This window comes from Pipra filicauda, unplaced genomic scaffold (genome assembly GCF_003945595.2).
Source record: "Pipra filicauda isolate LSUMZ 115617 unplaced genomic scaffold, ASM394559v2 scaffold556_size476704_pilon, whole genome shotgun sequence".
In the NCBI taxonomy this organism is placed as follows: domain Eukaryota; kingdom Metazoa; phylum Chordata; class Aves; order Passeriformes; family Pipridae; genus Pipra; species Pipra filicauda.
The window spans coordinates 246,864-274,385 of NW_024104705.1; the positions used below are offsets into that span (position 1 = coordinate 246,864).

General features: G+C 55.7%; 2 protein-coding genes across 7 annotated transcripts in view; one reads left to right on the top strand and one right to left on the bottom strand.

Moving 5' to 3' along the window:
* Positions 1–1,891, top strand: part of DHX30 (DExH-box helicase 30) — a 31,546-nt gene extending 29,655 nt beyond the window's left edge. Inside the window, 1 exon segment of the mRNA XM_027711551.2 lies at positions 148–1,891. Coding sequence (XP_027567352.2) covers positions 148–383 — 236 coding nt within the window. The 3' untranslated portion in view covers positions 384–1,891.
* An 856-nt stretch (positions 1,892–2,747) lies between these two features.
* The window catches only part of MAP4 (microtubule associated protein 4), a 116,875-nt gene continuing 92,100 nt past the window's right edge, over positions 2,748–27,522 (bottom strand). For 2 of the 6 annotated variants that reach the window (XM_039387353.1, XM_039387354.1), the window contains 10 exons: positions 26,563–26,772; positions 24,825–25,002; positions 21,097–21,156; positions 20,237–20,559; positions 18,257–18,385; positions 16,633–16,725; positions 11,313–11,394; positions 9,359–9,471; positions 7,679–7,922; positions 7,346–7,432 (listed from right to left, as the gene is read on the bottom strand). In XM_039387353.1, the coding sequence (XP_039243287.1) occupies positions 7,428–7,432; positions 7,679–7,922; positions 9,359–9,471; positions 11,313–11,394; positions 16,633–16,725; positions 18,257–18,385; positions 20,237–20,559; positions 21,097–21,156; positions 24,825–25,002; positions 26,563–26,772 (1,437 nt within the window). In that variant the 3' untranslated portion in view covers positions 7,346–7,427. Of the gene's footprint in view, positions 7,433–7,678; positions 7,923–9,358; positions 9,472–11,312; positions 11,395–16,632; positions 16,726–18,256; positions 18,386–20,236; positions 20,560–21,096; positions 21,157–24,824; positions 25,003–26,562; positions 26,773–27,522 lie in introns of all 6 variants that reach the window. The other 4 variants (XM_039387355.1, XM_039387357.1, XM_039387356.1 and 1 more) reach the window with 4 other exon arrangements.

The following is a 27,522-nucleotide window of genomic DNA, read 5'->3' on the forward strand; positions in this document are numbered from 1 at the left end:
TGCTGCCTGGCTTTTGTGGGAGCTGTTGGCCCGGCTGAGTCCCTGTTGGTCTAAACTGGGAAGGAGCTGTGTAGCAGCAGTGGAGAGGCTGGAGCAGCCAGCACGGGTGAGCCCCGTGCCCACCCTCCCCTCCGCTCTCTCCCCAAGATGACGGCTGGAGAGCCACGGTGTCCCTGACGGACAGCGACCTCCTGGTGCTGGAGGGGGACTCCTACACCATCCGCCTGCTGCGCGACTTCCGCGTGTCCCTGTCCAAGATGGTGGAGACGTGCCTGTGCTACGAGATGGCCGCGATCCCCGGGGACCTGCACCACCAGCACAGCCAACTGCTCGACATCCTGGTGGATCTGCTCAAGGGCCCTCCCGGCAGCTTTGGCTCGTAGGCGGAGCTGGAGGCTCCTGTGGGGACTTGTAATTTGTATAAAGATGTTCACAAATGTTTATTTAAATAAAGTTCTATTTATCCCTTGTGAAGTCATCTCTCTCCATCCTAGAAGATTAATGTTGTCTGAATCTCCTGCTGTCGGCTCCGTGCATGGTCACCGTGTGGGAAGAGCAGCGGGAATGGACTGGGAGTGCCGATGGACCCGAGCTGCGTGGACACCCACCCGCCTCCTCCGTGCCCAGCGCCATCCCTGACGGGAAGCGAGGACGTGGCCGCCGGGGCCGTCCCGTGCCCCCTCCCCACGGGGCCGGGCTGGAGCCGCCCCGCTGCCAGAGCTCCTCCGGGCTCACCACGAGGACGGATCTCGGCCGTGCCAGGCCGAGCCTGGATCCGGCAGCTCCGGCGCAGGGATCGCCGTCTCTCCACTCTCCACGTGCCCCGGAGGGGAGGAAGCCCCGAAGGCGCCGGATGGAGGTGACATTCCATGGGGATCTCCGAGCCTGCCAGCGGGGCCCTGCCAGCCCTCAGTCGTGGCGTCACGAGTGTGAGATGAGGCTCGTCCTTCCCGACCCGCCCGTACTTTTCGTCCTCTTGCGTTGTCACTATGATTTTTTTTAAAATCTCCCGTTCTCCCTTTGCCGAGGAGGTCGATCCCTGTCCCCTGTGCACACAGGAGCGATTGTAGCTGCCGGGCCGCCCGCGGGCGCCGCTCCCGCGGGACGCCGGGAGCCATGGCACAGACCTTTGTTTTCTACGAACAGGGACCATATTTCCGTGGAAGGAGGATTGCGACAGGCACAGCACTCAACGAGGAATCTGGAGTTTAATCCCAGCTTTGCCTTGGACTCTCTGTCCGTAAGACAGTGACCTACCTCACAGGGCTGTTGTGAGGCTTCGCTGGCGTTTGTACCAGGAGGGACTCGGGGCGCGAGGGCTGTGCCCCCGGCGCTGGAGGGGCCCGCGGGGCCTGGGGTCATTCCTTTTTATTCCCATTTCTTATGCTCTTTGTATCTGCAGCAGAGGTGGTGGGCTCTGAGGGCCCCAGCCGGGCACTGCTCCGGGCAGTGGGAGCGAGGCCGTTCCTGCCCCTGGAACAACGGCAGAGCAGCCCCGGGGCCCCCCTTTGGTTCTCCCAGTTCTCTGATTTAATTTACTGCTCATGGGCTTTAAGGCACTGTGCCCTGTGCCAGCACAAGGGGCCCTCGGAGTCCTGCAGCCTGGGGTCACTCAAAACTTCTCATCTTCATTTCACTTGCTTGAGGTTGTCACTATTATTTGACCAGTGTTTGTTTCTTTTGGCCTGTATAATGGGCAGTATGGTTTTCCCTTCCAGCAGGTTTAAAAAAAAGAAAAAAAGACAAAAAAAAAAAAAAAAAAAAAAAAGACTAAGCTATTGTCTAAATGGTTCCGAACTAGTGTGATATTGGGATACTTCCGTGGCTGTTATGTGATACTGGATCTTTTTACAACATAGATTAAAGACAATAAAAAGGGATAGAGTAGGAACTGCCTCTGTCCTCTTCATTCTTTTTTGCTATTTATTTATTTACTGCACCATCTGGAATTTTGTGCCTTTTCTTTGGCCACTTCTCTGGTGGGAGAGGTGCAGAGCTGAGGGGTGAGGTGGGTGGGGAGGGCACAGGGGGCTAAAAGGACCTGGCACTGTGGGACCCCCTGTCAGTGACAGCCCGGGGGGCTGAGGGATCACTGTGGGGTCAGCTGGCAGGACACAGTCCCCCTGCAGTGCCAGAGCCTGTCCGGGGCTGGTGGTGCCCGGGGGAACCAGCCCAGCGTGTCCCAGTGCTCGGAACCGTCGGTGTCCAGAGCTGGGGGTTCGTTCTCAGGGCAGGGCTCGAGGAGGGGCAGAGGAGCTGCTGCTGCTTGGGTCCAGATGCTGTGTGGGGTCCCAGGTTGTGTCTGTCCCCAGTGTGAGTCTGAGCCAGGGTGGAAAACCTTCCCTTCGTACGAGTGAGGGGGTGGTGGCCCCTCGGGGTTCCCCTTTGGTCACGTGTGTGTGCAGGGCCTGGCACGGGCCACTCCAAGAGAAGCCAGGTGGGATGGGCAGGAGGGGAAGGTCGGCTCCTGTGGCTCTGCCCCTGGCTGTGCCAGCTGTGACACTGCCACGGGCACCAAGGGCTCTCACTGGCCCCGGGGGCTGCCCACAGGACGCCCCTCCCCTCTGGTCCCAGGCTTGAGGAGCAAAGCCACGGATGGGGATTTTCTGTGGCTGAAGGAATCGGATCCAACCGAATTCCTTCTCCCCCTTCCTTATGGCTTCCTGTGCCAGCGGCATCTCAGGTGCCCCTGACTGTGCCACCACGCCCTGCCCGGCCTTCCCACGCCCACAGACTCAGGCCCAAGCTGAGGAGGAACATCTAGAAGCTTTATTTCAACCCTTTACAATAGTAAGAATCACAACATCAAGTCAGGAAATGTTGCTAAGGAGACGACGGTCTTACAGCCCCTCGGGGAGGGTGAGACACAAAGGCAGAACCAAACGGGTGGGTCCCCCCAGGCCGGGGGGCTCTGCCCCAGCCCACCCCCGGAGCTGTGGTCTCACACCGAGCACTGACCTCCCCCTGCCCGGGGACAGCCGCGTCTGCCCCCGCGGGCACCCCCCAAACAACCCTGTGACACAAACGACAGGAACACGTCACACTGAGAACACGGCACACGCTGCTCACGCCTCACGACAGCCCGGTGAGGTAAAGAGAGTCACCCCCGTGCGGGGGGGAGCTGAGGCAGAGAGGTTTAGTGGCTTCCGAGACCGAGGAGGGAGCCCGGGGCCGGGACCACCCTCCGGGCTGGGCTCTGCTCACCCCGCCCTGCGTCCGACCCCCTCGGTCCCGTCGGTGTTCCTACGGTGCGGGCAATGGAAGCTGCGGGTGATGCCGAAGGTGGGACGAGCACAACGGGCGCACGACGGAGTCTCGTGTCTGATCCTGCCCCAGACACCGGCCGGCGGCCGCCGAGACTCGGGGGAGGGAGGGGGAAACGCTCACCCGGCCGGAGTTCAGTGGGGAGGAGGAAGGAGAGCCCGAGCATTCCCACTGCTGCCTCCCGGAGCCGTTTCCCGCCCCACCCGCAGGGTCCCGGGGCCGGGAGGGTTTGGGGGGGACATTTCTCCCAAGCCCGGAGGCCGCCGGGCCCCCCCAGCTCCTGCCTTTGGACAGCCGGGAGCGGCTCCCGGGGCTCGGCCCTTCCCTCGGGGACGCCCCGTCCCCCCGAGGGTGTCACTGCCACCAAGCTCCAAGAAAACTAGAAATTCTGCCTAAACGACACAAACGCGGGGGGGTCCCAGGGCCCCCCTCGCACCGACACTACGCGGGGACAACACCGGGGGTCAGCGTAGAAAACTACATTCAGTTTGCGGTCAGGACCCGACCCACGGGAGCCACGGCCCGGGGCAGCAGCGGAGCCGCCGCTCCCGCGGCCTCAAGCCCACAAACTCGTTACTTGAATGTACTTGTTGAACAGTATAAAAAGCCCGAAGTAACTGTATATGCCACTGATATGCAGGGAGACACCAGGCTCGGGAAAGGGGGGAGGCTCCTGCCTGGAGGGACCCCAGCTGGGATGGAGCTCCCACCCGGCCCTGCTCCCTCCCCATCCCTTCAGCAGCTCAGACACCTCCAAACCGCCGCTCACCCTCATCCTGAGCTCTGGGAGGGGCTTTGCTGAGCCTCCAGCCCAGCCTGAGCCCAGCTCAGCTCAGCCACCCCTGCAAAGCCAGGACCCCCCAGCGCCAGCTCAGGACAGGAACGTGTACATTCAACTTGCATCTAATTCAGACCACAACTCCTATTTTTTCCCAAATTTGCTGCCTCCAGCCCTCGGTGGAGCTGCCGGCCCCCTCCCACCCGGCAGCGTCTCTGCGGGTCTCTGCACCACCCAGCTCATCCCACCTCTCCAGAAAATAAAAACTATTTCCAGCACACACGGCTCCTTCCCAGCAATATGTACAGCCGCTTCCTCAAGAGAAAATACAAAAAAAGAAATCCATATTAAAACTGAAGCTGTCCTAGAAACACCACAGCAAACTAATGTATCCGGATTTAGTTGGTCAGCTAAACACAGGCACAACAAGTGTTAGAGAAGTGGCACAGAAGCACAGGCCGGTGGGGGCAGCTGGGCCGGGGGCTGTGTCGGGCAGGGACAGACCTGGGTGCCAAATCCTCATCCAGGGCTGCCCGGCAGTCGGGAAATGGGATAAAAGCAGTGCAGGGGAGAGGTGATGTCGCTGTCCCTTCGCAGGGGACGGGGGCTCGTTTGCTGTTTGTTTTTTGCAATCTCAGAAGATAAAGTGCAATGTTGCCACTTGCCTTCCTCCTGCAGCACCTGAACCAAGGCCGGGACCCGGCTGCCTCCCTCCGCCCGGGAATCTCATCCCGGGGCACTCAGGGAACCTCCTCCCGGGGTGCCCCGGGCAGAGCAGCAAGAGGGACACGACACCTCAGCCTCCACCTCCTCTTTGGTTACCCACGAGCATCTCCGGCCGCTGCCCATCGGCACAAACCCTGCTGCCAGCTCGGTGAGCCTGGAGAGCGGCTCCAGCCCTTCCCAGCCCATGTTGGTGGGTCACAGGCAGGGAAACCAGGCTCCAGGCAGGGAAGCCGGGCTCCAGGCAGGGAAACCAGGCTCCAGGCTCACCGTGCAGGCTCAGGACCCTCACACCAGCCCCTGCCGGCCCCGGCCCAGAGCACACGGAGTTATTGCTTGGGAAACACACGGCCCCTGCCCCGTCCTGCCCAGGGGCTCGGCCTGCTCCTCTCCTCTCCTCAGTCCCTCTCCTCCAAACTTCCCCTGGATTCAAGTGTTGGAAAAAAAGAAACCAAACCAAAGCCAAGACTGACAAGCTGAAGCTGGTGTTTAGAATTTAGCAGTAAGAGAAAGAAGGAAGCGCCAGCGGGAGGGCAGTGATATATACCGGGGTGGGGACACGGGGGACAGGCAGCACCGGCTCGGGGCCGGAGAAACGGGGTCCCGGCCCCAGCTCCAGCTTCTCCTTCCGGAGCCAGGGCTGGGATCAGTGCTGGGAACGCTGGGAGCACACACAGACAACAGGAGGGCAGGGAGCGATGGCACGTTCCCTGTTTGGGATCAAAGGGATGTGGCACAGAGGGAGAGGAGAGGTGGGGAGGAGGAGGAGGAGGAGGACGAGGAGGAAGAGGAGGAGGAGGAGGAGGAAGAGGAGAAGGAAGAGGAGGAAGTGGAGGAAGAAGAAGGGAAGGAAGCACTGGGAGGGCTCCAGGGTATATATAACCGCCCCTTTCAGGTGCAAATCTGCATTGTTTCAATTTGTATTCAGAGCAAAAAGCACTTATGAAACTACCAGACGACTTTGATGCAAACTAGTACATTTTAATGCCATTTTATTAGAAATCATGCAAACTTTAATATAAAAAATACAAGTGCAATAAGAATCTTTGTGTGTAAATACAGATTCCGGGTTATCGTGTCATTGTCGGCTTCCCAAAGAAATATTCCCACAAGCATGAGAAGCTGCAGGCTTCCCTCTGTCCCCTCCTGGAGCAGCCCCCCCTTAGCACAGCCTGGTTCAGTTCTCTTTGATCCCAGTGTTTTGCTATTCCACTTTTCTTTTTTTTTTTCTCTTTAAATTAGTTTGACCACCCAAGAACACTTTTTTTTTTCTTTCCTGTTTTAATTTATTTACATTTCATTTCTTTAGTGTCATTTGCAACACGAAATGAGGAGCTCCAAGAGTGGGAAAAATCTCCTTCCTAGTCAGAGCTGCAACTCCCTGGCACTAACCCTGCCCCGCTGCCCAGCCCAGGGCTCCCGGCTCGCTGCCCATCCCGGGACGGGCACTGCCCTTTCCTGCTCATCCCGACGGTCCCCATCCATCAGCCTCGCTAAAACCACACACACACACACACACACACATCCCTCACACCCCAGGACCTGCTTCAGCCTCGGACTCCCGGCCTGCGTCAACCAGCCACGGCAGCCTCCTGCCTCCCCGCAGCCCTCGGCCCTGGAAAACCGGGATGAACCCCAGGGCTCCGGCCGTGCCAGTTAATAAATAAACCACCTTTCCCTCGCAGACACGCAGGAGGCCCCGGGCACCCCCCGGGGGAGGGTCTATGAGCGTCTCCTTGAGGTCAACACAGGCTCCACCTGAGCTCTCACAGCAAGTTCGCCTTTAACACATCCCTGTGCCTTTCGTTCCAGACATGGCTTAATCCCATGAACTCGCTCCGTCGGTTCGAAACATTGAAAGAAACCCCAAACAACAAGAAGGAAGTTACAATGGCTGGATATGTCAGTAAGAAGCCAGCACGGCAGCAGCGGTTAATGTCCCTACTCTCCTACGGGGTGGGAAGGAAGGAAAGAGAAAAGGAAACTTAGCACGGGGCTCGTAGCACAATAAATCATCAACACGTCGTCACAAAGAATAAAAGGTTCAAGTCAACAGTTAAAACAGCCTAACGAGTGTGGAGGGTTTATATCAGCATCCAACTGAAGCGGTGAGGAGGGAAAGGGGGTAAAAAAAAGAGACAGAAAGAAAGATCACAGCTTATCCCTGTTAACTCTGGCCTGGCTTCAGCCCCCGGCACATCCCTGCACTGGAACAGCCCTGGAGCCGCTCGATCCCGGCCCCGACGCGACACCACCGCTGGAGTGACCCCCCAAAGCCAACGGGACGGGGCACGGAGAGGGAGGGAAACCCCTTTCCAGCCACGGAGGGACCCCCGAGCCTGGGCAGGGCCGAGCCCCCGGGACGCCCTGCGGAACGCTGTCCCTTCCCACCTAAAGCCAGAGGCCGGGTCAAGAGAGCCAAGCTGGGTCCTCGGGGCGGTGGAGCGGGGCCGGGGGTCACAAGCCTTGCCGGGAGGGCGCGGCGGGGCCAGCCGGCCGTGGCAGCGGGGACGGGGAGGCGCCGGAGCCCAGGCTCTCGCTGGCAGAGGTGCTGCGCCGGGGGGAGGTGCTGCTGGAAAGGTTGGGGGGTTTGGAGACGACGATTTCAGCTCCGTGGTCTGTGCGAGCCTTGGCCTTCTCACGGAACGTCAGCCTGTGAGATTCAATCTGCAGCGACACAGGGGTGGGGGACACGGGGAGGGGGCGGGAGGGACGGGAGGGACAGGGGACGGGGAGGGGGGGGATGGAAGACGATACCAGAATGTCATCATTAGATGCCTGGAAGATAAAAGGCAATTTTCTGAATTAAAAGAAAGGCAGGACGGCCCTACAGACGTCGCTACAAACGGGTGGGGGCTGCCGGGCTCCCCCCCTCTCCCCGGGGCGGCACAGAGGGGGCCCGCGGGCACTTACTTGTTTCTTGTATGTGAGTCTCGAAGCTCTGAGTGTCCCTTTGCTCGGCGGTGCCCAGGCCGGGGGGCACGGCCGGCCCGACCCCGTTCTCCCGCAGCGCGCTGCCCGCCGGGGCCGCCGGGGCCGGGACCGGGACAGGCACCGCACCCGGCACCGCACCCGGCCCCGGCACCGCGCCCGGCCCCGGCCCCGCTCCGCCCGCGGCCGCCGGCGGCTGCTGCCCCGGCTCCGCACCGCCCTCGGCCTACAAGGACAAACGGGCACCGGTCAATAGGCGGCCGTGCGGGGGGACAGGGGCAGGGCTGGGTGCGGGGCTTGGAGGGGTGTCAGAGGTGCAGGGGGGTGAGAGGGGCAGGGGTCGTAGGGATGCGAGAGGTGCAGGGGGGTGTGAGAGGTGTAGAGATGTGAGAGGTGCAGAGGTTTGTAGGGGTGTGAGAGGGGCAGGAGTGCGTGGGGTGCAGGGGGATGTGAGAGGTGCAGAGGTTGTAGGGATGTGAGAGGTGCAGGGGAGTGTGAGAGGTGCAGGGGAGTGTGGGGTGCAGGGGGATGTGAGAGGTGCAGAGGTTGTAGGGATGTGAGAGGTGCAGGGGAGTGTGAGAGGTGCAGGGGTGTGTGGGGTGCAGGAGTTGTAGGGATGTGAGAGGTGCAGGAGAATGTGAGAGGTGCAGGGCTGTGAGAGGTGTAGGGGTGTGGAGTGCAGGAGTTGTAGGGATGTGAGAGGTGCAGGGCTGCGAGAGCCTGGAGTGACAGGACACAGGGGATGGCTTCCCACTGCCAGAGGGCAGGGTTAGATGGGATATTGGGAAGGAATTGTTGGCTGGGAGGGTGGGGAGACCCTGGCACAGGGTGCCCAGAGAAGCTGTGGCTGCCCCAGCCCTGGAAGTGTCCAAGGCCAGGCTGGACGGGGCTTGGAGCAACCTGGGCTGGTGGAAGGTGTCGAGGCTGGAATGGGATGATCCTTAAGGTGCCCTCCAGCCCAAACCATTCTGAGACTGCACAATACCAGCCCCAGTGTCTCCCTGAACACAATTCCCAGCACCCCCTGGTCATGCTGTGCCGTGATGGGTCAGTGTCCCCTCCCTGAGCACAGACATCACATTCCTGCAGCCACACCTGGAACGTGCAGAGCCAAGGCTGGGGACAGTTTGTGTTCCCATGGGAGAAGGGAGGAATCACAGCCACGAGAGCACAACCATCTGTTCCCACCCTCACACCAAGGGGCACTCCTGGGGGGTCCCTTCCAGCTCAGGATATTCCATGGTCCTCCAAGTGCTCCCAAGACCCACAAGGTGCTCTCTCCCAGCACAGAGCACTTGGATCTCACCAGCTTTAACTGGAGGTGAAGGCCACAGGCAGCCCCTCTGAGGGGCTCCCGGCTCAGTGATCCATCCCTGCTCTCAGACCCCAACAGGAAGGATGGGGACGGGCAGCACCAGCCCTCAGGAATGCCTGCCAGGGAGATTGGTCTGGCAGGCCAAGGTGGTTCCCAGCGCTCTCCTTCCCAACCCATCCGTACTCCTGGGGTCCCTCCTTACCCCTGGGGGCACAACAGAGGCCCCAGAAACAAGCAGGTGGCTGGAACAGGCCGGGGGTGGAGGAGCTGCTCTCCCTCAAGAGCAGGAGGAGGAGGAGCAGCCCACTGGAGCCCCACCCTGGGGTGCCAGAGCTCCCTGCACCCACCTTCACGGCCCCTCCTGCCGGCGAGTGTCCCACGTTGTCCAGAGATCCCACTTTGGCTTGGGCCTTCTCTTTGAAGTTCAGCTTCTGGTTCTCAATTTTGACATCTCCTCCCCCTGCAAGGACATGTGCAGGGGTGAGTTCAGGAAGGTCCCACAAAGGTCCCACCCCTCCCCAGCCCCCCCCAGGGAGCTGCTGGGGACCCTTTGGAGGAGGGACAGGACCAAGGAACACCTTCACTGGCTCAGCCTCTCCCCAGTTAAGTCTGGTTTAGAACTGGCAGGACCAAAGTTGGTGGTTCCCACCTGTGCCAGCAAAGCCCCGGAGGTCCCTCGGGTGGGGAACGAGCCCAGGTTGCTCCAACCTGGCCTTGGACACTTCCAGGGATCCAGGGGCAGCCACAGCTTCTCTGGGCAACCTGTGCCAGGGCCTCCCCACCCTCCCAGCCAACAATTCCTTCCCAATATCCAGCCTAAATTTATCCTCTGCCAGTTTGAAGCCATTCCACCCTGTCCTGTCCCTCCAGGCCCTTGGCCAAAGTCCCTCCACCTTTCCTGTCAGCTCCTTCAGGCACTGGAAGGCCACAGTTTGGTCACCCCAGAGCTTTCTTTCTCCTCTCCAGGCTGAACAATCCCAACTCTCTCGGCCTGTCCCAACAGCCCCATCCCTCTGAACGTTTTGGTGCCGGCTTTATTAATAACTCAGACTGTACCTGGAACCACGGAATGGAATCATGGACTGGCCTGGGTTGGAAGGGACCTTAGGGATCATTCCAACCCGCAGCCGTGGACAGGGACACCTTTCACCGGATTCAATCCACGTTCCAGCAGCTTTCTCCCAAACCCAATTCAAGTGTTGCTGAATGGAACTTTGCTTCCCAGAGACATCATTAAACCCTCAGCCCTCTGGAAGCTCCCGGCCCTCTGGAAGCCTGGCCTGGCCAACGGTGGAAACCAGCAGATCTGGCCCAAGCAAACCTGTTCCGAGCCCTGCCAGCCAATGGAGGGTTGTTGTGCTCCAACCAGCCCTGGACAAGGGCAGTTATTGTCGCTCTGGGCTCGTTATTTCCGAGCACTGAGCAGGAGGGGTCACGCTCGTGGCACCACGTTCCCAACGCGGGAGCACGTTCGGAGCCACCGGAGCGTGGGGTGGATGAGGTTCAACCTGGCACAGGGTGCAGGGAACTCCCAGGAGCGGACAAAGACGGGCCTGTGGTGCTTGTTCTTGGCTCTGGGCAGTGAACTTTGTCCCTGGGGTGTGGGGTTTGACGGCCGGCAGCGTTCCCGTGGGGGGGAGTGTCCTCAGACACCGACAGACCAGGAAAGGTCACGGATCTGACCATCCCACAGGCCAAACAAGGGGCCTACAGCCACAGGACCTTGGGTGTGAGACCTGCCCACGCTCCAGCTGAGCCCTGGGCTGGGCACTGCTTGGGTAGAAACCTGAGATTCCCAGGAATTCACACGGAGTAACTGCACCGTTCTCTGTGGGGAGCAAAGAATTCCCACATGCTCATCCCATCAAGTGTCATTAAAGTGTTTTATGTAAGGCAGGAGCTGCCACGAAAGTGAGGCTAAAAGGACCCTCATACAAGCTTTGAAGAACTGGAGACACCTTTATCCTTCCGCAGCACGTGGATATTCCCAGAGTCCCAAAGCCCTCTGGGATGAAGCTTCCTGGAATGGTCATGGGAATATCCACGGTTTCCTTTTCAAATGAGCAGGAAAAAGCAGAGCTGAGTCAAAGCAGTAGATGCTTTGAGGACATCCCACATCTTGTACTCCCCTTCTCCGCTCATGAAACCACCTGGAATTGCTAAAGGAGCATTTCCAGAGCTTCTGGAGACACCCCCTGAAAGCAGCAAACCCCTTAAACAGCTTCAGTCCCGATCCAGGACCGGGTTTAAGGGACGTGCAAAATCTACCAACAAACCCTGAGGAAATGGTAAAACTCCTACCTGGCTTATGCTTGATATTTGCTTTAGAGCCACACTTGGAGGACACTTTGGAAAGGTCAACTTTCTTGTTCTGGATCTGCACCTGGAGAGACAAGAAGAACCAGCTCAGCACAGAGCAACAGCTGCGGTGACTCCGGAGGCCGACGGGCCACCTCCAACACCAGCTTGTGCTTCATCAGCCTGTGCCCTGCTCTACCACATCATGTTCTCCTGCTAATCCCCAGCCATGAGGAACCATCTCCTGCTGATCCCCAGCCATGGGAACCATCTCCTGATGATCCCCAGCCCTGGGAACCATCTCCTGCTGATCCCCAGCCATGGGAACCATCTCCTGCTGATCCCCAGCCCCTGGGAACCATCTCCTGCTGATCCCCAGCCACGAGGAACCATCTCCTGCTGATCCCCAGCCATGGGAACCATCTCCTGCTGATCCCCAGCCATGAGGAACCATCTCCTGCTGATCCCCAGTCACAGGAACCATCTCCTGCTGATCCCCAGCCACAGGAAACATCTCCTGATGATCCCCAGCCCTGGGAACCATCTCCTGCTGATCCCCAGCCACAGGAAACATCTCCTGATGATCCCCAGCCACAGGGAACCATCTCCTGCTGATCCCCAGCCATGGGAACCATCTCCTGCCGATCCCCAGCCATGGGAACCATCTCCTGCTGATCCCCAACCATGGGAACCATCTCCTGCTGATCCCCAGCCCCTGGGAACCATCTCCTGCTGATCCCCAGCCATGGGAACCATCTCCTGCTGATCCCCAACCATGGGAACCATCTCCTGCTGATCCCCAACCATGGGAACCATCTCCTGCTGATCCCCAGCCATGGGAACCATCTCCTGCTGATCCCCAACCATGGGAACCATCTCCTGCCGATCCCCAGCCATGGGAACCATCTCCTGCTGATCCCCAGCCACGAGGAACCATCTCCTGCTGATCCCCAGCCCAACGCCGCCGGCAGCTTTGGCGTCACTCAAAGGCCAGGAGGGTTTAACGTGAGGGACAGAAACTGAGACCAGAGAGCACAGACAGAGGGACAGTGACCGGAAATGGGGGCCCTGAGCTCGTGGCACAGCCATGGAATACACAAGCACTTGGAAGAGGGTCCAATAAACAGCCAGTCCCCACGTTGCCCAGCCCGTTCCTGGCCAGTGCTGGCACTGCCCCTGAGGACACAGCCATGGCCTGGGCAGCTCCACAGCCCCCAGGACAGATGTCACCTCAGGGACCTCCTGCTGCAGGGCCAGGGACGTGTCACCAGCTCCAACCTTTTCTCTCCACCATCCTGTTCATCCTGGAGAAGAGAAGGCTCCAGGGAGAGCTGAGAGCCCCTGGCAGGGCCTAAAGGGGCTCCAGGAGAGCTGGAGAGGGACTGGGGACAAGGCCTGGAGGGACAGCACACAGGGAATGGCTTCCCACTGCCAGAGGGCAGGGTCAGGTGGGATATTGGGAAGGAATTGTTGGCTGGGAGGGTGGTGGGGCCCTGGCACAGGTTGCCCAGAGAGGCAGGTGGATGGGAAATTCCTCCATTCCAGAATGAGCTTTTGTCTAACCACTTAGAGATTCTCTTCATACAAATGTAAGATAATTTATATATATAAGGAACTTCTGGTCATCTGGTCTAATCAAGTTGACATTCTAACTTCCCATGGGAAAAACCTGGGGGTTTTTGGAAGGAATGGCAAGAGAATCCCCAATCCCAGTCATGACTGGTGGCTGCCAACCACCAGCTGGCCCCTCTGTGCTCAGGAAGTTCTGCTCCAGATTGGTTTGCAGAGAAAATCCAAGTCTTTCTTTTTGAATGTGACAAGAACTCATTCACTCACCAGCTACTCCAAGAGTTTATTGATAATTACAGCTTTAATCAGCAGTTCTTGCTTGCTTGGGACTGGGATGAAATTCAATTTATTTCACTGAATGCATTTTAAACTCATGATACTATCAGCTGACAACATCACAGATGCACCTAGCTGGGACTCCCCAGCAGATCCAAACCACCACACCTGCATGGAAGGGCAGTTCTTGCCGGATTTCCAACTTGAGTTTGCAACAGGAGACACATTTACAGGCCCAGGATTGCACTGACAGAGCCAAACACAGACTCCAGGGCCAGAAATAAACTTTAGAGCAGAGAGTTTGACACAAAGGCTCAGACGGGGAGTGTGACCCTCAACTCTTCTTAGGTTTTCTATCTCTGACCACTTCCCAATCCATCTAAGCAGGTCAAGCCAAAGGACAGAGAAACACATGGACACCAAATCACCTTTAAACCTTCAGCACCACAGACATTACCTGCACTTTGCAAAATCTACCTCTTCACTGCTTTCTTTAGAGAGAAACCTTGGTCAGAGATTGGACTGGATGATCTTGGAGGTCTTTTCCAAACTAAACGACTCTGTGGTTCCAGGAGGGGGAAATACTAAAGTGCAACAAAAGCTTTTACCCAGGAAACTTTCCTGTGCCTGTGTCTGGCACATGGAACACGAGCAGAAATAACAGCTGCTGGTTTTGGGCCCCCAAACAGAGACCCAGCCAGGAACCACCTGGGTAGGGTGGTGGGATGATGCCCCAGCCCTGGAAGTGTCCAAGGCCAGGCTGGACAGGGCTTGGAGCAACCTGGGCTGGTGGGAGGTGTCCCTGCCCGTGGCAGGGGCTGGAATGGGATGAGCTTTAAGGTCCTTTCTGACCCCAAACACTCCAAGATTCCATGTCCATCACTTCTACCAGAGCAGCCCTAAAGCTGAACCATAATTTCCTACTAAACCACAAGCCTTGTCCACAGGATTCCTACAGGCTTTAACTGAAGGCACAGCCCACAAAGACCAGACCTTCCAGATCTTCCATCAGGGAATTAGACACTGGGAAGTCAGGGCACTAAACACTGGGATCTCTTCTCCCAGAAGAGATCATCACAATTATTTGAGCAAGAAAACAGCTTGGAAGAGGTCACCAAGATCACAGTGCCCCAAAGGGAGGGAGAAGATATAAAAATGAGTAAAAAGAAAAGGCTTTTCTGGGAAGACAGACTGGGCACTCACATCCATGTGCAGGGCTGGGGATGGTGGAGGGCTGGGAATGCCTGCCTGGAGCTGCTCTGGGGGCATTGGGAACCTGGGAATGAGCTTTCTGCTCTGAAAATACGGAATAAAGTGCTGCTTAAGTAGCTGATCAAGGAGGAAAACTGCAGTGGTGAGAGTGTGGGGGAAGAGGAAAAGAAAGGAGGGACACACATCCCCAGGGCTGGGAATGTCTGGCAGTGAAGAGGGAAGGACAGGATGGTGATTCATGAGCAGAAGAACAGTTCACTGATGGAGTTAATCAAGCAAGAAAATATCCCCCACTTTTAAATCCCATTCCTGGGAGCCTGGAAAAAAGGAAAAGCACGTGTGGGGCTCGTTGGCCACTGAAAGGCTGTCAGGGGTAAGAGTGGCAAAACTGAAGTGGCTTCTAAAACACAGTTCCTTGGAGTGCAGGGGCAGGGAAATGGCACCAGCTGTCCCAAAAACTGTCACCAGAGTGGCCAAAGGCACTTCTGCCACCGAGCACCGGCTCTGGACCAGCTGTGCCACACCTGGGGGACAAACCCAGGGGAGACAAACCCAGGGGACGCAGCAGGACCAGGAATGTACAGGCTGGAAACCACCACGAGGGCACCCAGCTGGCACGAGGGTCTCCCCAGCAGCTTCCCAGAGTCTCCTGTGGGAGCATTTCCAGGGGAAACTCCCCTCCAGGCACCGAGCAGGTCATGGAAGTACCAAATGAGAAATGTCAGCTGGGAAAGGCAAACGCCAAGGCCCCAGGCAGGAGGGGGGCAGAGGGTGTGTCCAGTGGCTCTGTGGGAAGGGAGGCCTCGTGCAGTGACCACCACAGTGACCACCAGGCTCTGACCACCCTGGATGGAACCAGCTCCTTAAGGACCCACATCTGGTTCCCTCCTGCAAAAATCTGAGGGAAAATCAGTCCTGCAAAGGTTCAGCCACCTGGGCACGGATTTCCCAGGAAAAATGGCCCACAGTTGTCCCCACAGCCAGGTCCTGAGCAGTGTCACTGCTCCAGACACTCTGGAACATCACTCCTCAGGAACATGGAATATTTAAACACCTATGGAACAAGCTCCCCCGGGCTTAAATACTTCAGTGTCTCTGAAACCACCCAACCTTTGTGTTTCTGAAACTGCCCCTGAGCAAACCCAGCACAGGTTCGAGGCAGCACGGATCTGCCCCCACGGAATGAGCCACCAAACTAAACTCGTGCTCTCCCAGGCTTTAGGATCCACAGAGTTAACCTGTTTTCCTGCCAGACCCTTTCAGGCTCTCACACCCCAAACCAAGTCGCAGACACCACCAGATTAACTTTCTATTTTAACGAGCTCAGCTCTGCAGCCAGAGACACCAGCAGCCTTTAAATTTAGAAATTAATCGCAGCTCAAAGGTTAAGACCCTGAGTCTTTTCCTGTTTCAAAGTCCTTTTAGTGAAACAAGAAGTGAAATGAGTCTGGCTCCAGCTGGAGCTGTGAGCCAGGGAAGGGCAGCAGGCACTTCCAGGCCATAATGAATTTGAGCTGAAAAATCAAACATCTGCAGTAGGTCAGTGGGATGAGGAGGTGCCTCCACTGCCTGCAGAGGGAATCCAGGGAGTGCTAACTCCTGGGATCCGTGGGGAGTTAACTCCTGGGATCCATGGGGAGTTAACTCTTGGGATCCATGGGGAGTTAACTCTTGGGATCCATGGGGAGTTAACTCCTGGGATCCATGGGGAGTTAACTCCTGGGATCCATGGGGAGTTAACTCTTGGGATCCATGGGGAGTTAACTCCTGGGATCCATGGGGAGTTAACTCCTGGGATCCATGGGGAGTTAACTCTTGGGATCCATGGGGAGTTAACTCCTGGGATCCATGGGGAGTTAACTCCTGGGATCCATGGGGAGTTAACTCTTGGGATCCATGGGGAGTTAACTCCTGGGATCCATGGGGAGTTAACTCCTGGGATCCATGGGGAGTTAACTCCTGGGATCCATGGGGAGTTAACTCCTGGGGTCAGTGATGTGGACATCCTCCATTTGGCCACGAACAACCCATAAAGCAGGTGAGAAGCAGGTCAGGTGTAGCTGGAGCACTATGAAACGAGACACTCACGTTCATCCTGGCATCCCAAGGGAAAATTAAACAATTCCTCAGCCTGCCTTGTTTCCAGGAGCCCTGAGACTCTGCCACACCTTTGTGCCTCCAACAGAGCATTCTTGAGAGTGACACAACAACATGGTACAAGAGAAGGAGTTAGTAGACAGACAGCTTGCCCAGAGCCCATACTTACATTCCCACCTCCAGGGACATGCTTAATATTGTCCTTGGAACCACACTTGGACTGAACATGGCTGTAGTTCGCTTTTTTGGAGACTATCTGGACCTGGAACGTCACAGAATGGAAAACAACACAAGGGAGAGGACTGGTTAGAGTTGTCATATGGCAGGGGGGGCTCTGACACGGGGAACAGGAGCCCTGGGAACTCAGCCCGACTCAGTGCCAGGGGTGGAAGCGACTGAGGAGAGTGAGAGAGAAGTGAAGGACAAGAGCCTGCATAGACAGTGTTAGTGCCAGAGCATGAGGTGAAAACGCTGCCCCACGGGCCCCACGGACCTGCCTGCCCCAAGGGATGGGATTGCCCACGTCCCCCCGGAGCTTCCCGGGATATTTCTAGTGGGAGCTTCCCTGGAGCAGGGAGAGCCAGCCCGGCTGCCCGGGAGCCACGGGGCCAGCACTTGGAATGAACTGCTCAGGGTCTGCTCCTGGGTGGGCTCCAGTCCTGGATAACATCCCTCAAACCCCCGGGCAGTGAAGCCCCATGGGCTGAGAAAGGTTTTCCTGACGAAGGTGGTCAAACCTTGGGTTAAATTACATCAGACCACACGTGAATTAAATTGTTTCTAATTAAATTAAAGTGATTTGGACTTGGGGACGTGGTCAGTGGTGGCCTTGCAGTGCTGGGCCGATGGTTGGACTCGAGCTCAGAGGGCTTTTCCAACCTCAGTGATTGATCCTGTGATTTTTGTAATACAGAAGGAATAGCTAAGTGAGCTTCACTCACAGAGCAGGAGCTGAGTTAGAGCGACAGGCCCGTGCTTACAAAGGTTAGTTACAACACGTGTTTAGTCTGGGAGTTACTTCCCACAGCACAGAACAGGGCAGAAGCTGTGCCCTGCTTCCCAGAGAGAGGTGATAAACTTGGAGCACAAAAGGAATCCCCAGAGCATTCTCACTTGAGCAGCTTCCCAAAGCTCCTTGGCCATTCAGAAAGGCTGGATTCAGGGCAAGAGCAGCTCTAAAAACTCGTGCCATGGAGTGTGTGACTGACTCCTCCAGAGGTACAAATCCTGATCATTCCTGAACAGGCTCTGCCTGGTAATACTGGAATTAAACTGCAGCACTCCCACCTCACCCCCTCCCTCGTGCTGGAACACCGTGTCACGCCAGCTTTGGGGTAACCCATCAAATGGTGGTGGCCTAATCCATGGAGTTACAGAGTTTGGGAACAACTGGGTCCGGAATATTGCAGGAAAGATGAATTCCTTAATATTCCACGGTCTTAAGAGAAGCAGCTCTGAACTAAAACCCTGCCTGGTTACAAACTGGTTCTGCGTAGGAAGAACTGGTTTGAAGTGGCTCAAAGTTAAGCCTGTATCAACCTCAAAGTGAAACTGGAAAACTCTGCTCTGCAAACATTCCAAGCAGGAGTGGAGAAGGTCCCTCCAGAGAGAGCCCTGAAGGTGCTTCCCTGGGAACATCTCGGGGTGCAGGACAAAGACCGGGAAGAGTGTCCGTGCAAGGAACAGTGACACCAACAGGACAGAGAGAAGAGCCGAAGAGAAGGGAAGGTGACTCAAAATGGAAACACTTTTTCCTTCATCTCCCCCAAGAGAAAAGTGTGAAAGGAACTCACTTTCCCATTGGGCTGTTTGGGGACCCCCTCTTTTGATACGGCTGTTTTGGGAGGAGCCACTTTAGTGCCCGCGCTGGGCTCGGGCCTGGGCGCGGCGGCGGCTGGGTCGGGCCTTTTCTCTACTTTCCCCTGGATGGAGACAAACGGGTCATTTCAACCAGCAAAAGCAGAAGTGTGGGCAGGGGGGTGGGAACGGGAGCTGCCCGGGGAGACCTCACGGAGCGGGTGACCCAGGAGAGCCTCCTGCACGCTCCAGTTCCCAGGCAAAGGACAATCCCACACCCAGGATGGGAGGGAAGCAACACCACTCAGGCACGGGGTGGCACAGGCACCCTGTTCTCCATGTCTCAAAAAGCTCCTGGTGCCCCTTCCTTGGGATCACGTTGGCAGGCGCCAAGTGACCCCGGCACTTACGTCCTGCCAAAAAATCAACCCAGATCTTTTAGGAGCCCAACGGCAGCAGGGCAGGAGCAGCTCCTTCACAGGGAGGACATGATGAAGATCCTGGAGGCAAAGACATCCCTGGATTGCCTCTGTCTTGGAGCTCCTGGAGCTCTGCTGGACACACACATGCTGTGCTTCCAGTTGGGATTCCCCCCACACAGACTTGACTCAGTCCTGGAGCCCAGCAGCTGATTTAGTTTTTATCTAAAAAATGCAGGTGGACCAAGCGAGTCCAGCTGAGCAAAAATGGAAGGAAAAATTAGAGGTTTCGTAAAAATTCAGCAACCACCTGGAAATATCCATTCTTTTGCTAATCTGGATCCAGGGAGGTGCAGCAGAACCTGCATTTCTGGGGGGGGGGCTCAGCATGAATTTTGTATTTCACTAACTTACAGACCAGTAAACAAAAAAAACCCTCAGCAACGACAGTGTTCTCAGACTCTAAAAACACCTCAGTGTAAATCAGACTATGAAAAGGACAATTTGCTTAAAAATAAAATTGTTTGAATTTAATAATTCTATGAAAATATTTAGAAAATCGAGGCCAGTGCAATGGAATGTGAAAATCGAGTCCCTCAAGCTGAGTCAGGGAGGGCTGTGCTGTGAGATCACCACTAAGACAGTGCTGACTGAGGGTAAATCCATGTGGTATCGATGCTGTCTGGGACACACAGCCAGCCCAGGAGTGCCCTTGACTTTCCTGTGCCTGGGAGCAGACTGAGGTCCCAGCACGGAACGTGCTCCCCCGGCAGCCCATGGAAGTTCTGTGCAGAGTTATTCAGCCCCACAAGCTGCAGCAAAGGGGGTAAATCCCTCTGGGTGGGAATTAAAGCCCTCTGAGTGCTGTCAACACTTTTGGTCAGGCCAAGATGGGGGTTATACAACAGCTCATCAAGGTTTGATGGTTCTGCAGCCACATTATTTAAACCTCAGAAGAGGCTGCAGGTCTATCCCCAAACCTTCCTTATTTCCATGGCAGGTATTCTTGGTTTCACCATGTAATTTAGAGCACTAAGAGGCACAGAGAGCCCTGTGTTCCAGCTCTGTACATGCCTTTTCAGCACTACCCTCTTCTTGTGGCCACCACAGGTGAGCCAAACAGACCCGTTTCATGTTGGCCTTGGGCCTGTTAAACACGGGAAAGGTGCTGTGGAACTTGCTCCTGAATCCAGGTTTCCTTCATCCCAGTGCACTATTCCCCCCTTCTGTACCATTCAGCAGACTGGATCCCTCTGTCCCCAGGCCAAGGTTGGGAACACAGACAAGACCGGGGGCGTTCAGCACCGAGTTCCTGCGTCGGGACGTACGGCAGGAAAACAGGACCGGAGTCCTGGGTTCCCACACGTGCCCCAGCAAACCCCGGGTGGCCCTGAGGTGGATTCCTTCTGCACGCTCCCACCACCTGGTTAACGGCACCCCAGACCCCAGAGAGGAGCTCTGCAGAGCGCGAGCGAGGAGAGCAGTGAGGGCACAGCCACCGCGGTCAGCGAGGAGCGCCCGGCGCCGCGCGGGGCCACGGCGGGGCCCGGCACTCACCTTCCCCCCGCCGGGCTGGTGCTTGATGTTGTCCGTGGAGCCCACCTTGGAGCGCACGTTCTTCAGGTCGGGGGCGGAGGCGCTGCTGCTGGGCCGGGGCGGCTTGGCCGCGGAGCCGGGCTTGCCGGGGGCCTTGGCGGGGGGTTTTTTAGCGTCCGCGGAGGCGGCGGAGGTCGAGGTGGGTTTGGATGCGGCAGCCTTGGGTTTGGGGCGACCGGTGGCCGCCCCGGGCACGCTGGGAGTGCTGGAGGCCGCGGTGGAAGGAGTGGTGGCGCTGCTCTTGGTGGCGTTGCCGGCCGCGCTCTTGGGGCGGCCCGAGTCCGCTGCGGGGGGCACGGGAATGCCGGGGGGAAGGGGGAACACACGGGTCAGAGGCTGCTTGTACCGGCTCCCTCGGAGTCACAGCATCCCAGGAGGGCTTGGCTTGGGAGGGACCTCAAAGCCCACCCAGTCCCACCCCCGGCCATGGGCAGGGACACCTTCCAGCGTCCCAGGCTGCTCCAAGCCCCGTCCAACCCGGCCTTGGGCACTTCCCAGAGATTTACAGAGACCTCCTTAATCGCCCCAGCCCCAAACAAGGGGGTTTGAGTTAGACTGAGGAAATGGCTACAAGTTGTGCCAGGGCAGGTTTAGGTTGGATACTGAGAACAATCCTCCTGGGAAGGGCTGCCCAGCCCTGGCACAGCTGCCCAGGGCAGGGGGGGAGTCCCATCCCTGGAGGGATTTCAAAGCCCTGTGGATGTGGCACCTGGGGACACGGGTGGCCTTGGCAGTGCTGGGGAAATGATCAGTGGTCTTAGAGGGTTCTTCCAAGCCTGATGATCCCATAACTCCAGGATTAGAGGGAAACTGAGCATTACCTGATGGAGACTTTGCCAAGGTCTTCTTGGCCTCCGCCGGCTTCCCGTCGGTTTTGATTGCTGCCAACACAGAACACAGTGGTCAGGATTTCAGGCAGGATCCAGATGAAGTCTGGAAACATCCCAAAAATTAACTGCCCTGTTTGAACCCCTGCCTGGTTTCCTCCTCCTGACAGCAGAACCCACTTGGATATTCCAGCCAAAGGATCAATTAATGTAAAAGGACCATCATTCCATGATGGAACACACCTGGGGCATGGGTTACATTTTGTTTTTTCTTAAAATAACTTTCTCAATCTGACAGCACTCACTGAGGTTATTTTAATCCTGCCCCACCTTTATTTCTTAAAAAAAAACCCCCAAACAAACAAAAAAACCTGCCAGAACACATTTCCTTTCTTTACTCAACAGCAAAAGCAACCCCACATTTGTCCTTCTCTAACCTTGCTCTCATTGCCAGACCAGACCTACCCTGTGCCAATTTTCTTGCACAGAAGTTATTGCACGTATTTTGGTCCCTCTTTTAATTGTATAAACCCAAAAATCAATCCCTAAACTGAGCCAGGCCTTAGGGCAAAGCCCAACGATCATGACCTGATTACAGAGCACAGCCTAAACCAGGAATTCGTCCCTATTTCCCCAAGCAGAAGAAAAACCAACCACAAAACTGATCGAGGCAAAACTCACGGACTGAAAAATGGAAACAGAACTTTATTTTAAGGAGCTCTTTGATCATGGAATTGTAGGTTTTTCACTATCAGCGATGAGCAAGTTTGGGTAAAATCGGGTTTGTTCCAATAGCCAAAGGAAGGCAACATTGAAAAGAAACAACAAATGGAAAAAAAATCATAGTTAGAAATGATGAAAGCCCTCATTTTTTAGTATTTAATTTCCATTAAGTCTCATATTTTTAGATAAACTCCAGCAGCTGGCAGGGTATTTATGGAATATCAACATGGAAAAGACCAAGGGGAAGAGGCAGATAACTACAGGCCAAGTTAGTCCGGATCATTCCACCCTGACTTTGCTAAAAGCACTCAATTAAACCTCCCAGATAAGATTCCAGCTAATGAAGTGAAACCCATTTGGATAATTTAATAAGGCCTAAAGGAGAGATATATAATTAATACCAAACACTTCAAAAAAGGGCCTGTCAAACCAACCTAATTTCATTCCTCAAGACCACAGCTTCAATTGGGGAAACTGCATGGACAGAACAGACTCAGCTTTATATAAAAGGCAGAGGATGAATATGTTTAATACAGAGAGAGATGTTATTTCTGCTTGTGTCAGTGGGGACACAAGTGCTGGAACCCTCCTGTCTGTGTGATATGAGATGGTGAAAACCTGGAGAGCAATAAAGCTCATGGTCTATAATGACAGGCAATAATGACAGGCAAAGACTCTGATCTTTGCCTGATGGGAAGGACAGAGCGTGGTCTTATACAAACATAAAAGTCATTTCCACAGGGAGGGGAACACAAACCAAAAACAAAACTAAAAATTAAAAATCAAAATCTCCAGCCCCACGTGGCTCCCCTTCAGTGGAGGAAGTGAACTGACATTTCATACCTGAAAAAGTGAAACCACAGAATATCAAACCCATCCTCACACACAGCCCTGAACAACGACTAAACCTGAGAGCATCACAGGGCAGTGTCTGCCTTCTGACTCAGGAGAAGCAAGAGCAGATGTCCTGCTGAAAGAGCATCTTCAGCCAGAAACAGCACTTTTAGCCACAAACTTATTCCCTGCCTCAGTGCTGTGCCATGAGAAGCTAAATTCATGGAATCACTGAGCTTGGAAAGGATCTTTGAGATCATGGAGTCCAACCATTCCCCAGCACTGCCAAAGCCATCACTGACCCTGTCCCCCCGTGTCACATCCACAGGGCCTTGAAATCCCTCCAGGGATGGGGCCTCCCCCCCTGCCACTGATGGACAGCCCTTCCCAGGAGGAATTTCCCCAGTATCCAACCTGACCCTCCCCTGGCACAGCTTGAGGCTGTTTCCCCTTGTGCTGTCCCTTGTTCCCTGGGAGCAGAGCCCGACCCCCTGGGCTCCCCCCTCCTCTAAAGGAGTTGATCAGAACTGGGATCAGAAGAGCTCCACATCCCCATCTCTTCCTGCAGCTGCTCCACCCCAACCCAGCCGTGGTGTTTGACCCGCTGTGGTTCCCTCCAGCCTGTCACACCCCTCTGTCACCTCACCCAACACAGGACCCCCTTCTTCTTCCACCACTCCTGACTCCCCCGTGCGTCCCCAGCCCCACACAAGGCAGCTCTGCCTCCCCCTGGAGCTCCTCCAGCTGACCTCATCTCTCCCTCGCCCACCCAGTTCTCCCTGTGCTTTGGCACCGTCCCACCGCCCTCGCCGGTGCCGGAGCCTCTTCCTCTGCACATCCTGCCTCTTGGAACAACCCTCCTGCAGCTCTGCATCGCTGGCTCCGTCTCCTTTCAGATGGCACCGGCGAACGCCCCTTTGTCTGGGGCTCAGTTTTGGAAGGAGGAACGAACTGAACTCATTAGAACGGATTCCTCGTTCCCGGGCCCCGGTTTTTGCCTCAGAGACCACACAAAATGAATTTTACAAGGACGGCCACGGGATCAGATGGGATACATGGCTCTTGGAAGGTTCAACACTTCCTCTACGCTTGATTAATTATATTTTCCCCCAGAGCATGAAGTCTGGGATGGCCAGCAAGCCTAATAAACCTCCAACAGTTCAAACATTACTATTTCTTTGGGAACGTTGGGTTACGAATCCAAGCTCTGGGATTCACAGCCCAAACCAACCAACACGGATCAGTTTACACGTTTATTGGCAAATTTTGCCACTGGGGTCCAGTAATTTAAAAAGACTTGAGATCATTTAACTCAAATTTTATCTGACGTTGAATCTCCTGAGCTCCATTAAAACGAGTGAGAACTCATTAAAATGAGTGTTTCCAAGAGCCTGGAACGCTGCTCGTGTTTCACGTTGAACCCGTGGGAAGGTCCCTCTTCAGCAGCAGCAGGAGTGGGACACAGCCTTTGGATGGAGCTGATGTGATCTCAGCTCCAAATTCTTCCTGCACTGGTAAAAAGCCCTCAACTTCTGCTGAACCCTCTTTGGTTTTCAGAGGCACCAGTTCGGGTGTTTCGGGTGTTCTCTCCTGGAGATTTCCCTTCCCAAGTTTTATTTGTTTTTAGTGTTTATTCTGTGGCAAAATGCAGAGGGAACAGCATCCCTTAAATCAAGTGTGTTCACTAACTGCATTAACCCTGGAACACACAGGGCTCATCCAAGCTGGCCTTGAGGGCCATTGGGATTTGGGTTTGGAACAGGAAGCCCTGGAGAGGAAAAAGTCTGAGCTACAGCCAGAGTCCAGAGGAGGCCCTGGAGATGCTGCCAGGGCTGGAGCCCCTCTGCTCTGGAGCCAGGCTGGGAGAGCTGGGGGGGTTCCCCTGGAGAAGAGAAGGCTCCAGGGAGAGTGAGGCCTAAAGGGGTTCCAGGAGAGCTGGGCAGCCCTTTCCCACAAAGAAATTTTCCAATATCCAACCTGACCCTCCCCTGGCGCAACGTGAGGCCATTTCCTCCCATCCTGTCCCCTGTTCCCTGGGAGCAGAGCCCGACTCCCCCCGGCTCCCCCCCGCTGTCAGGGAGTTGTGGGGAGCAGATGGTGCCCCTCAGGCTTGCAGCCCTTGGGAGGGGACATCTCAGGCAGGAGTCAGGACAGGGGACACTCACACGACGGCCTCTTGGGAGTCGCGGCCGAGGTGGTTTTGGCAGCAGGAGCTGCCGTGACCGGAGACGCCGCCGTGGTCTTGGGAGCAGCTGGGGAGCTCTTGAGAGGAGTCTTGGGAGTGGTGGAGGATGGAGGCTTGGAGAGGGAGCTCTTCTTCTCCGTGGGCTTCGCATCCGCAACCTGCAAGCGGGGAGGAGCCGTCAGAGCCGGTGCTGCACCAGCACTGCCAGGGGAGGGAGAGCGCCACAGAAAGGCTGCAATAAACTGAAATCCTTTACAGTCTGAAGCACTTAAGCTTGGCACGGCCGAGGGGTTACAATGCAAATTAAAATATAATTAAGATGAGCAGAAGTGACTGTGTTGAGTGGAGAACACGGAGCACAGACCCCGCGGAGGAGCAGATTCCACCCGGGGCTGGTCCAGCACTGACGGCTGTGAAGGAGGTTTGGATTTCTGGACAAAATGGAACATATCAGTCCACTGTCAACACTCCTGGGAGAGATCCCTGCCCTCCATGAGCAGGAATGCTTCCTGAGCTAAGCTGGAGTTTATTGAAACACTGGGGACATGAGAATTGGGTGTCTGTGGCTCATCCCTCACTTGGAAAACTGTCCCTGGTTTCCTCCCTCTCCCTGGTAAGTCACTTGTTTGGCAACTGCCTTGTGTCTGAAGTATGAAAATACTGAGTTAATGTGAGCAAACAAGTCAGATGAGAGTCTGGTTTTATCAAAAAGGGATTCAGAATGATGGGAAAACTTGAGCCAAGCCAAAGATGCTGGCTCAGAGAAAAGCACAGATTTACACCTGCACTTTCATACCCTCCCTGCTAACTTTAGTTAGTTCTAAAAGGCACTCAAATGCAGCTATTTAAGCTTAATATGGCAGAAATGGTGGCATTTAGCCCTCAGTGAAGCTTCTGAAATTGATTTTAACATTCCCTTTTAAACCTGAATTCTTCTCTATAAGATCACAAGTTAACACAGGGAAGATTCAAGGGACACCTCCCATTCCTAACACATGGGTTTCCTATTTCAGCTGGAAGATGAACACTAAGAACTGTCCATGAATCTTCTGTTCTTGGGGAATTACCAATCCCCAGCATTTCCTCAGCACAGAAGTGTTATCAGTTCTCTTTGTGCAGCTCTTCCAGTGACCAGGCATCATAAGGAGACACCCAGTGGGAAACACTGGAGTGCTCAAACGGATTTGTTTCCCCTTGATATGAATATCAAAGGTCTCCAATCAGTATTCCCATGGTCTTGTCTGGATTTAAGAGTTTTATTGGGAAGAAAGTCTTCCCTGTGAGGGTGGGGAGGCCCTGGCACAGGTTGCCCAGAGAAGCTGTGGATGCCCCATCCCTGGAAGTGTCCAAGGCCAGGGTGGATGGGGCTTGGAGAAACCTGGGCTAGTGGGAGGTGTCCCTGCCCAGGGCAGGGGGTGGAATGAGATGATCTTTAAGGTCCTTCCAACCCAAACCATCCTGGGATTCATGGTAGTTCACCAGTCAAGTTTAATTGGCCTCTGTGATGCCACAGTTCAGTGCCTTGGACCTGATGCCATCCATGGGTTAATGGAAGCTGCTCCCAAGAACCCTGCAGCTCCTCACGCACTGAATGACCATCCTGACCTTATCCTGCCCTGACTGGCACGGGAATTCTGCTCTGACTGCTGGGGAGAGCTGGTCATTCCCCACGTCCACGAGCCCTGGGAGCTCCCCCAGCACAGCAGGTCGGTTCTTACCTTTGGTTTAGTCTCTTTTGCAGCTAAGGAGGAGGGACGGGTGGTGCTGGTGCCGGGGCGTTTGGCAGTGCTGGCTGCAGGACCTGCAGTCGGGCTCGTGGCTTTTTTGTTTGGGCCTGAGGTGGCCGAGCCCGGGCGCTTGGGGCTGGTGGTGGCCGAGGGCTTGGCCTTCGCTGCTGCCGGCTTTGGAGAGGACGTGGATGCAGAGGGCTTTGGGTGGGGCCAGAAAGCAAAATCCGGGATAAAAACCAAAGGAATACAACAAAAAAAACAGCGCATTGTGAACCAAAACATCGAGCTGCGAGAACATAAAGGTGGTGTTTGAAAGGAAACAAAGATAACGATAATCAGCTTTCTGTTTTCTGAGCGCAGCAAAGAGCCGAGCGCAGCAGGGCCTCGGGGCAGGGGGGTCCTGCCAGCCAACCCCAAACCAGCAGGATTTATTCCAGCAGCATCAGAAGCAACAGAAGGAATGGCTGCTAAAGCTGGGATTAGTAACTGGGTGTTCCTGGCCTCCAGTCCTACGTGCAGGACGCAGGGCACGGCTTTCCAATTACGGGCACACACGGATTGCGGGGCCTAAATCCTCATCCCATCAACTCCCGCGGCCACACGGCCCCTGCCCCAGAGGGGACAGACAGCTCCCGGCCCCCCACCCCTCTGGAAATTTGGGGGTGCATTCTGAAGCTCCTGGGAGCAGAGCTCTCTGCAACAAGAGAGCCCCAGATCCCAGCAGTGCCCACTGCAATGCAAATAAAGGTGTCGTAAACAACTCGGGAGTGTCTGTGCAGCAGGATTCATCCTCCGTGTTTGCTACTCCTACCCCAACCCCAGAGTGCAAGGGAACAAACCCTTCCACACATTTATCAAAGGCACTTTCAGTCACGTGGCTGAGCTGTTTGTGACTCTGGGACTGGCTGGGTTTGGTCTGGGAAAAGGGTTCCCAAGCGGAGCTCAGAA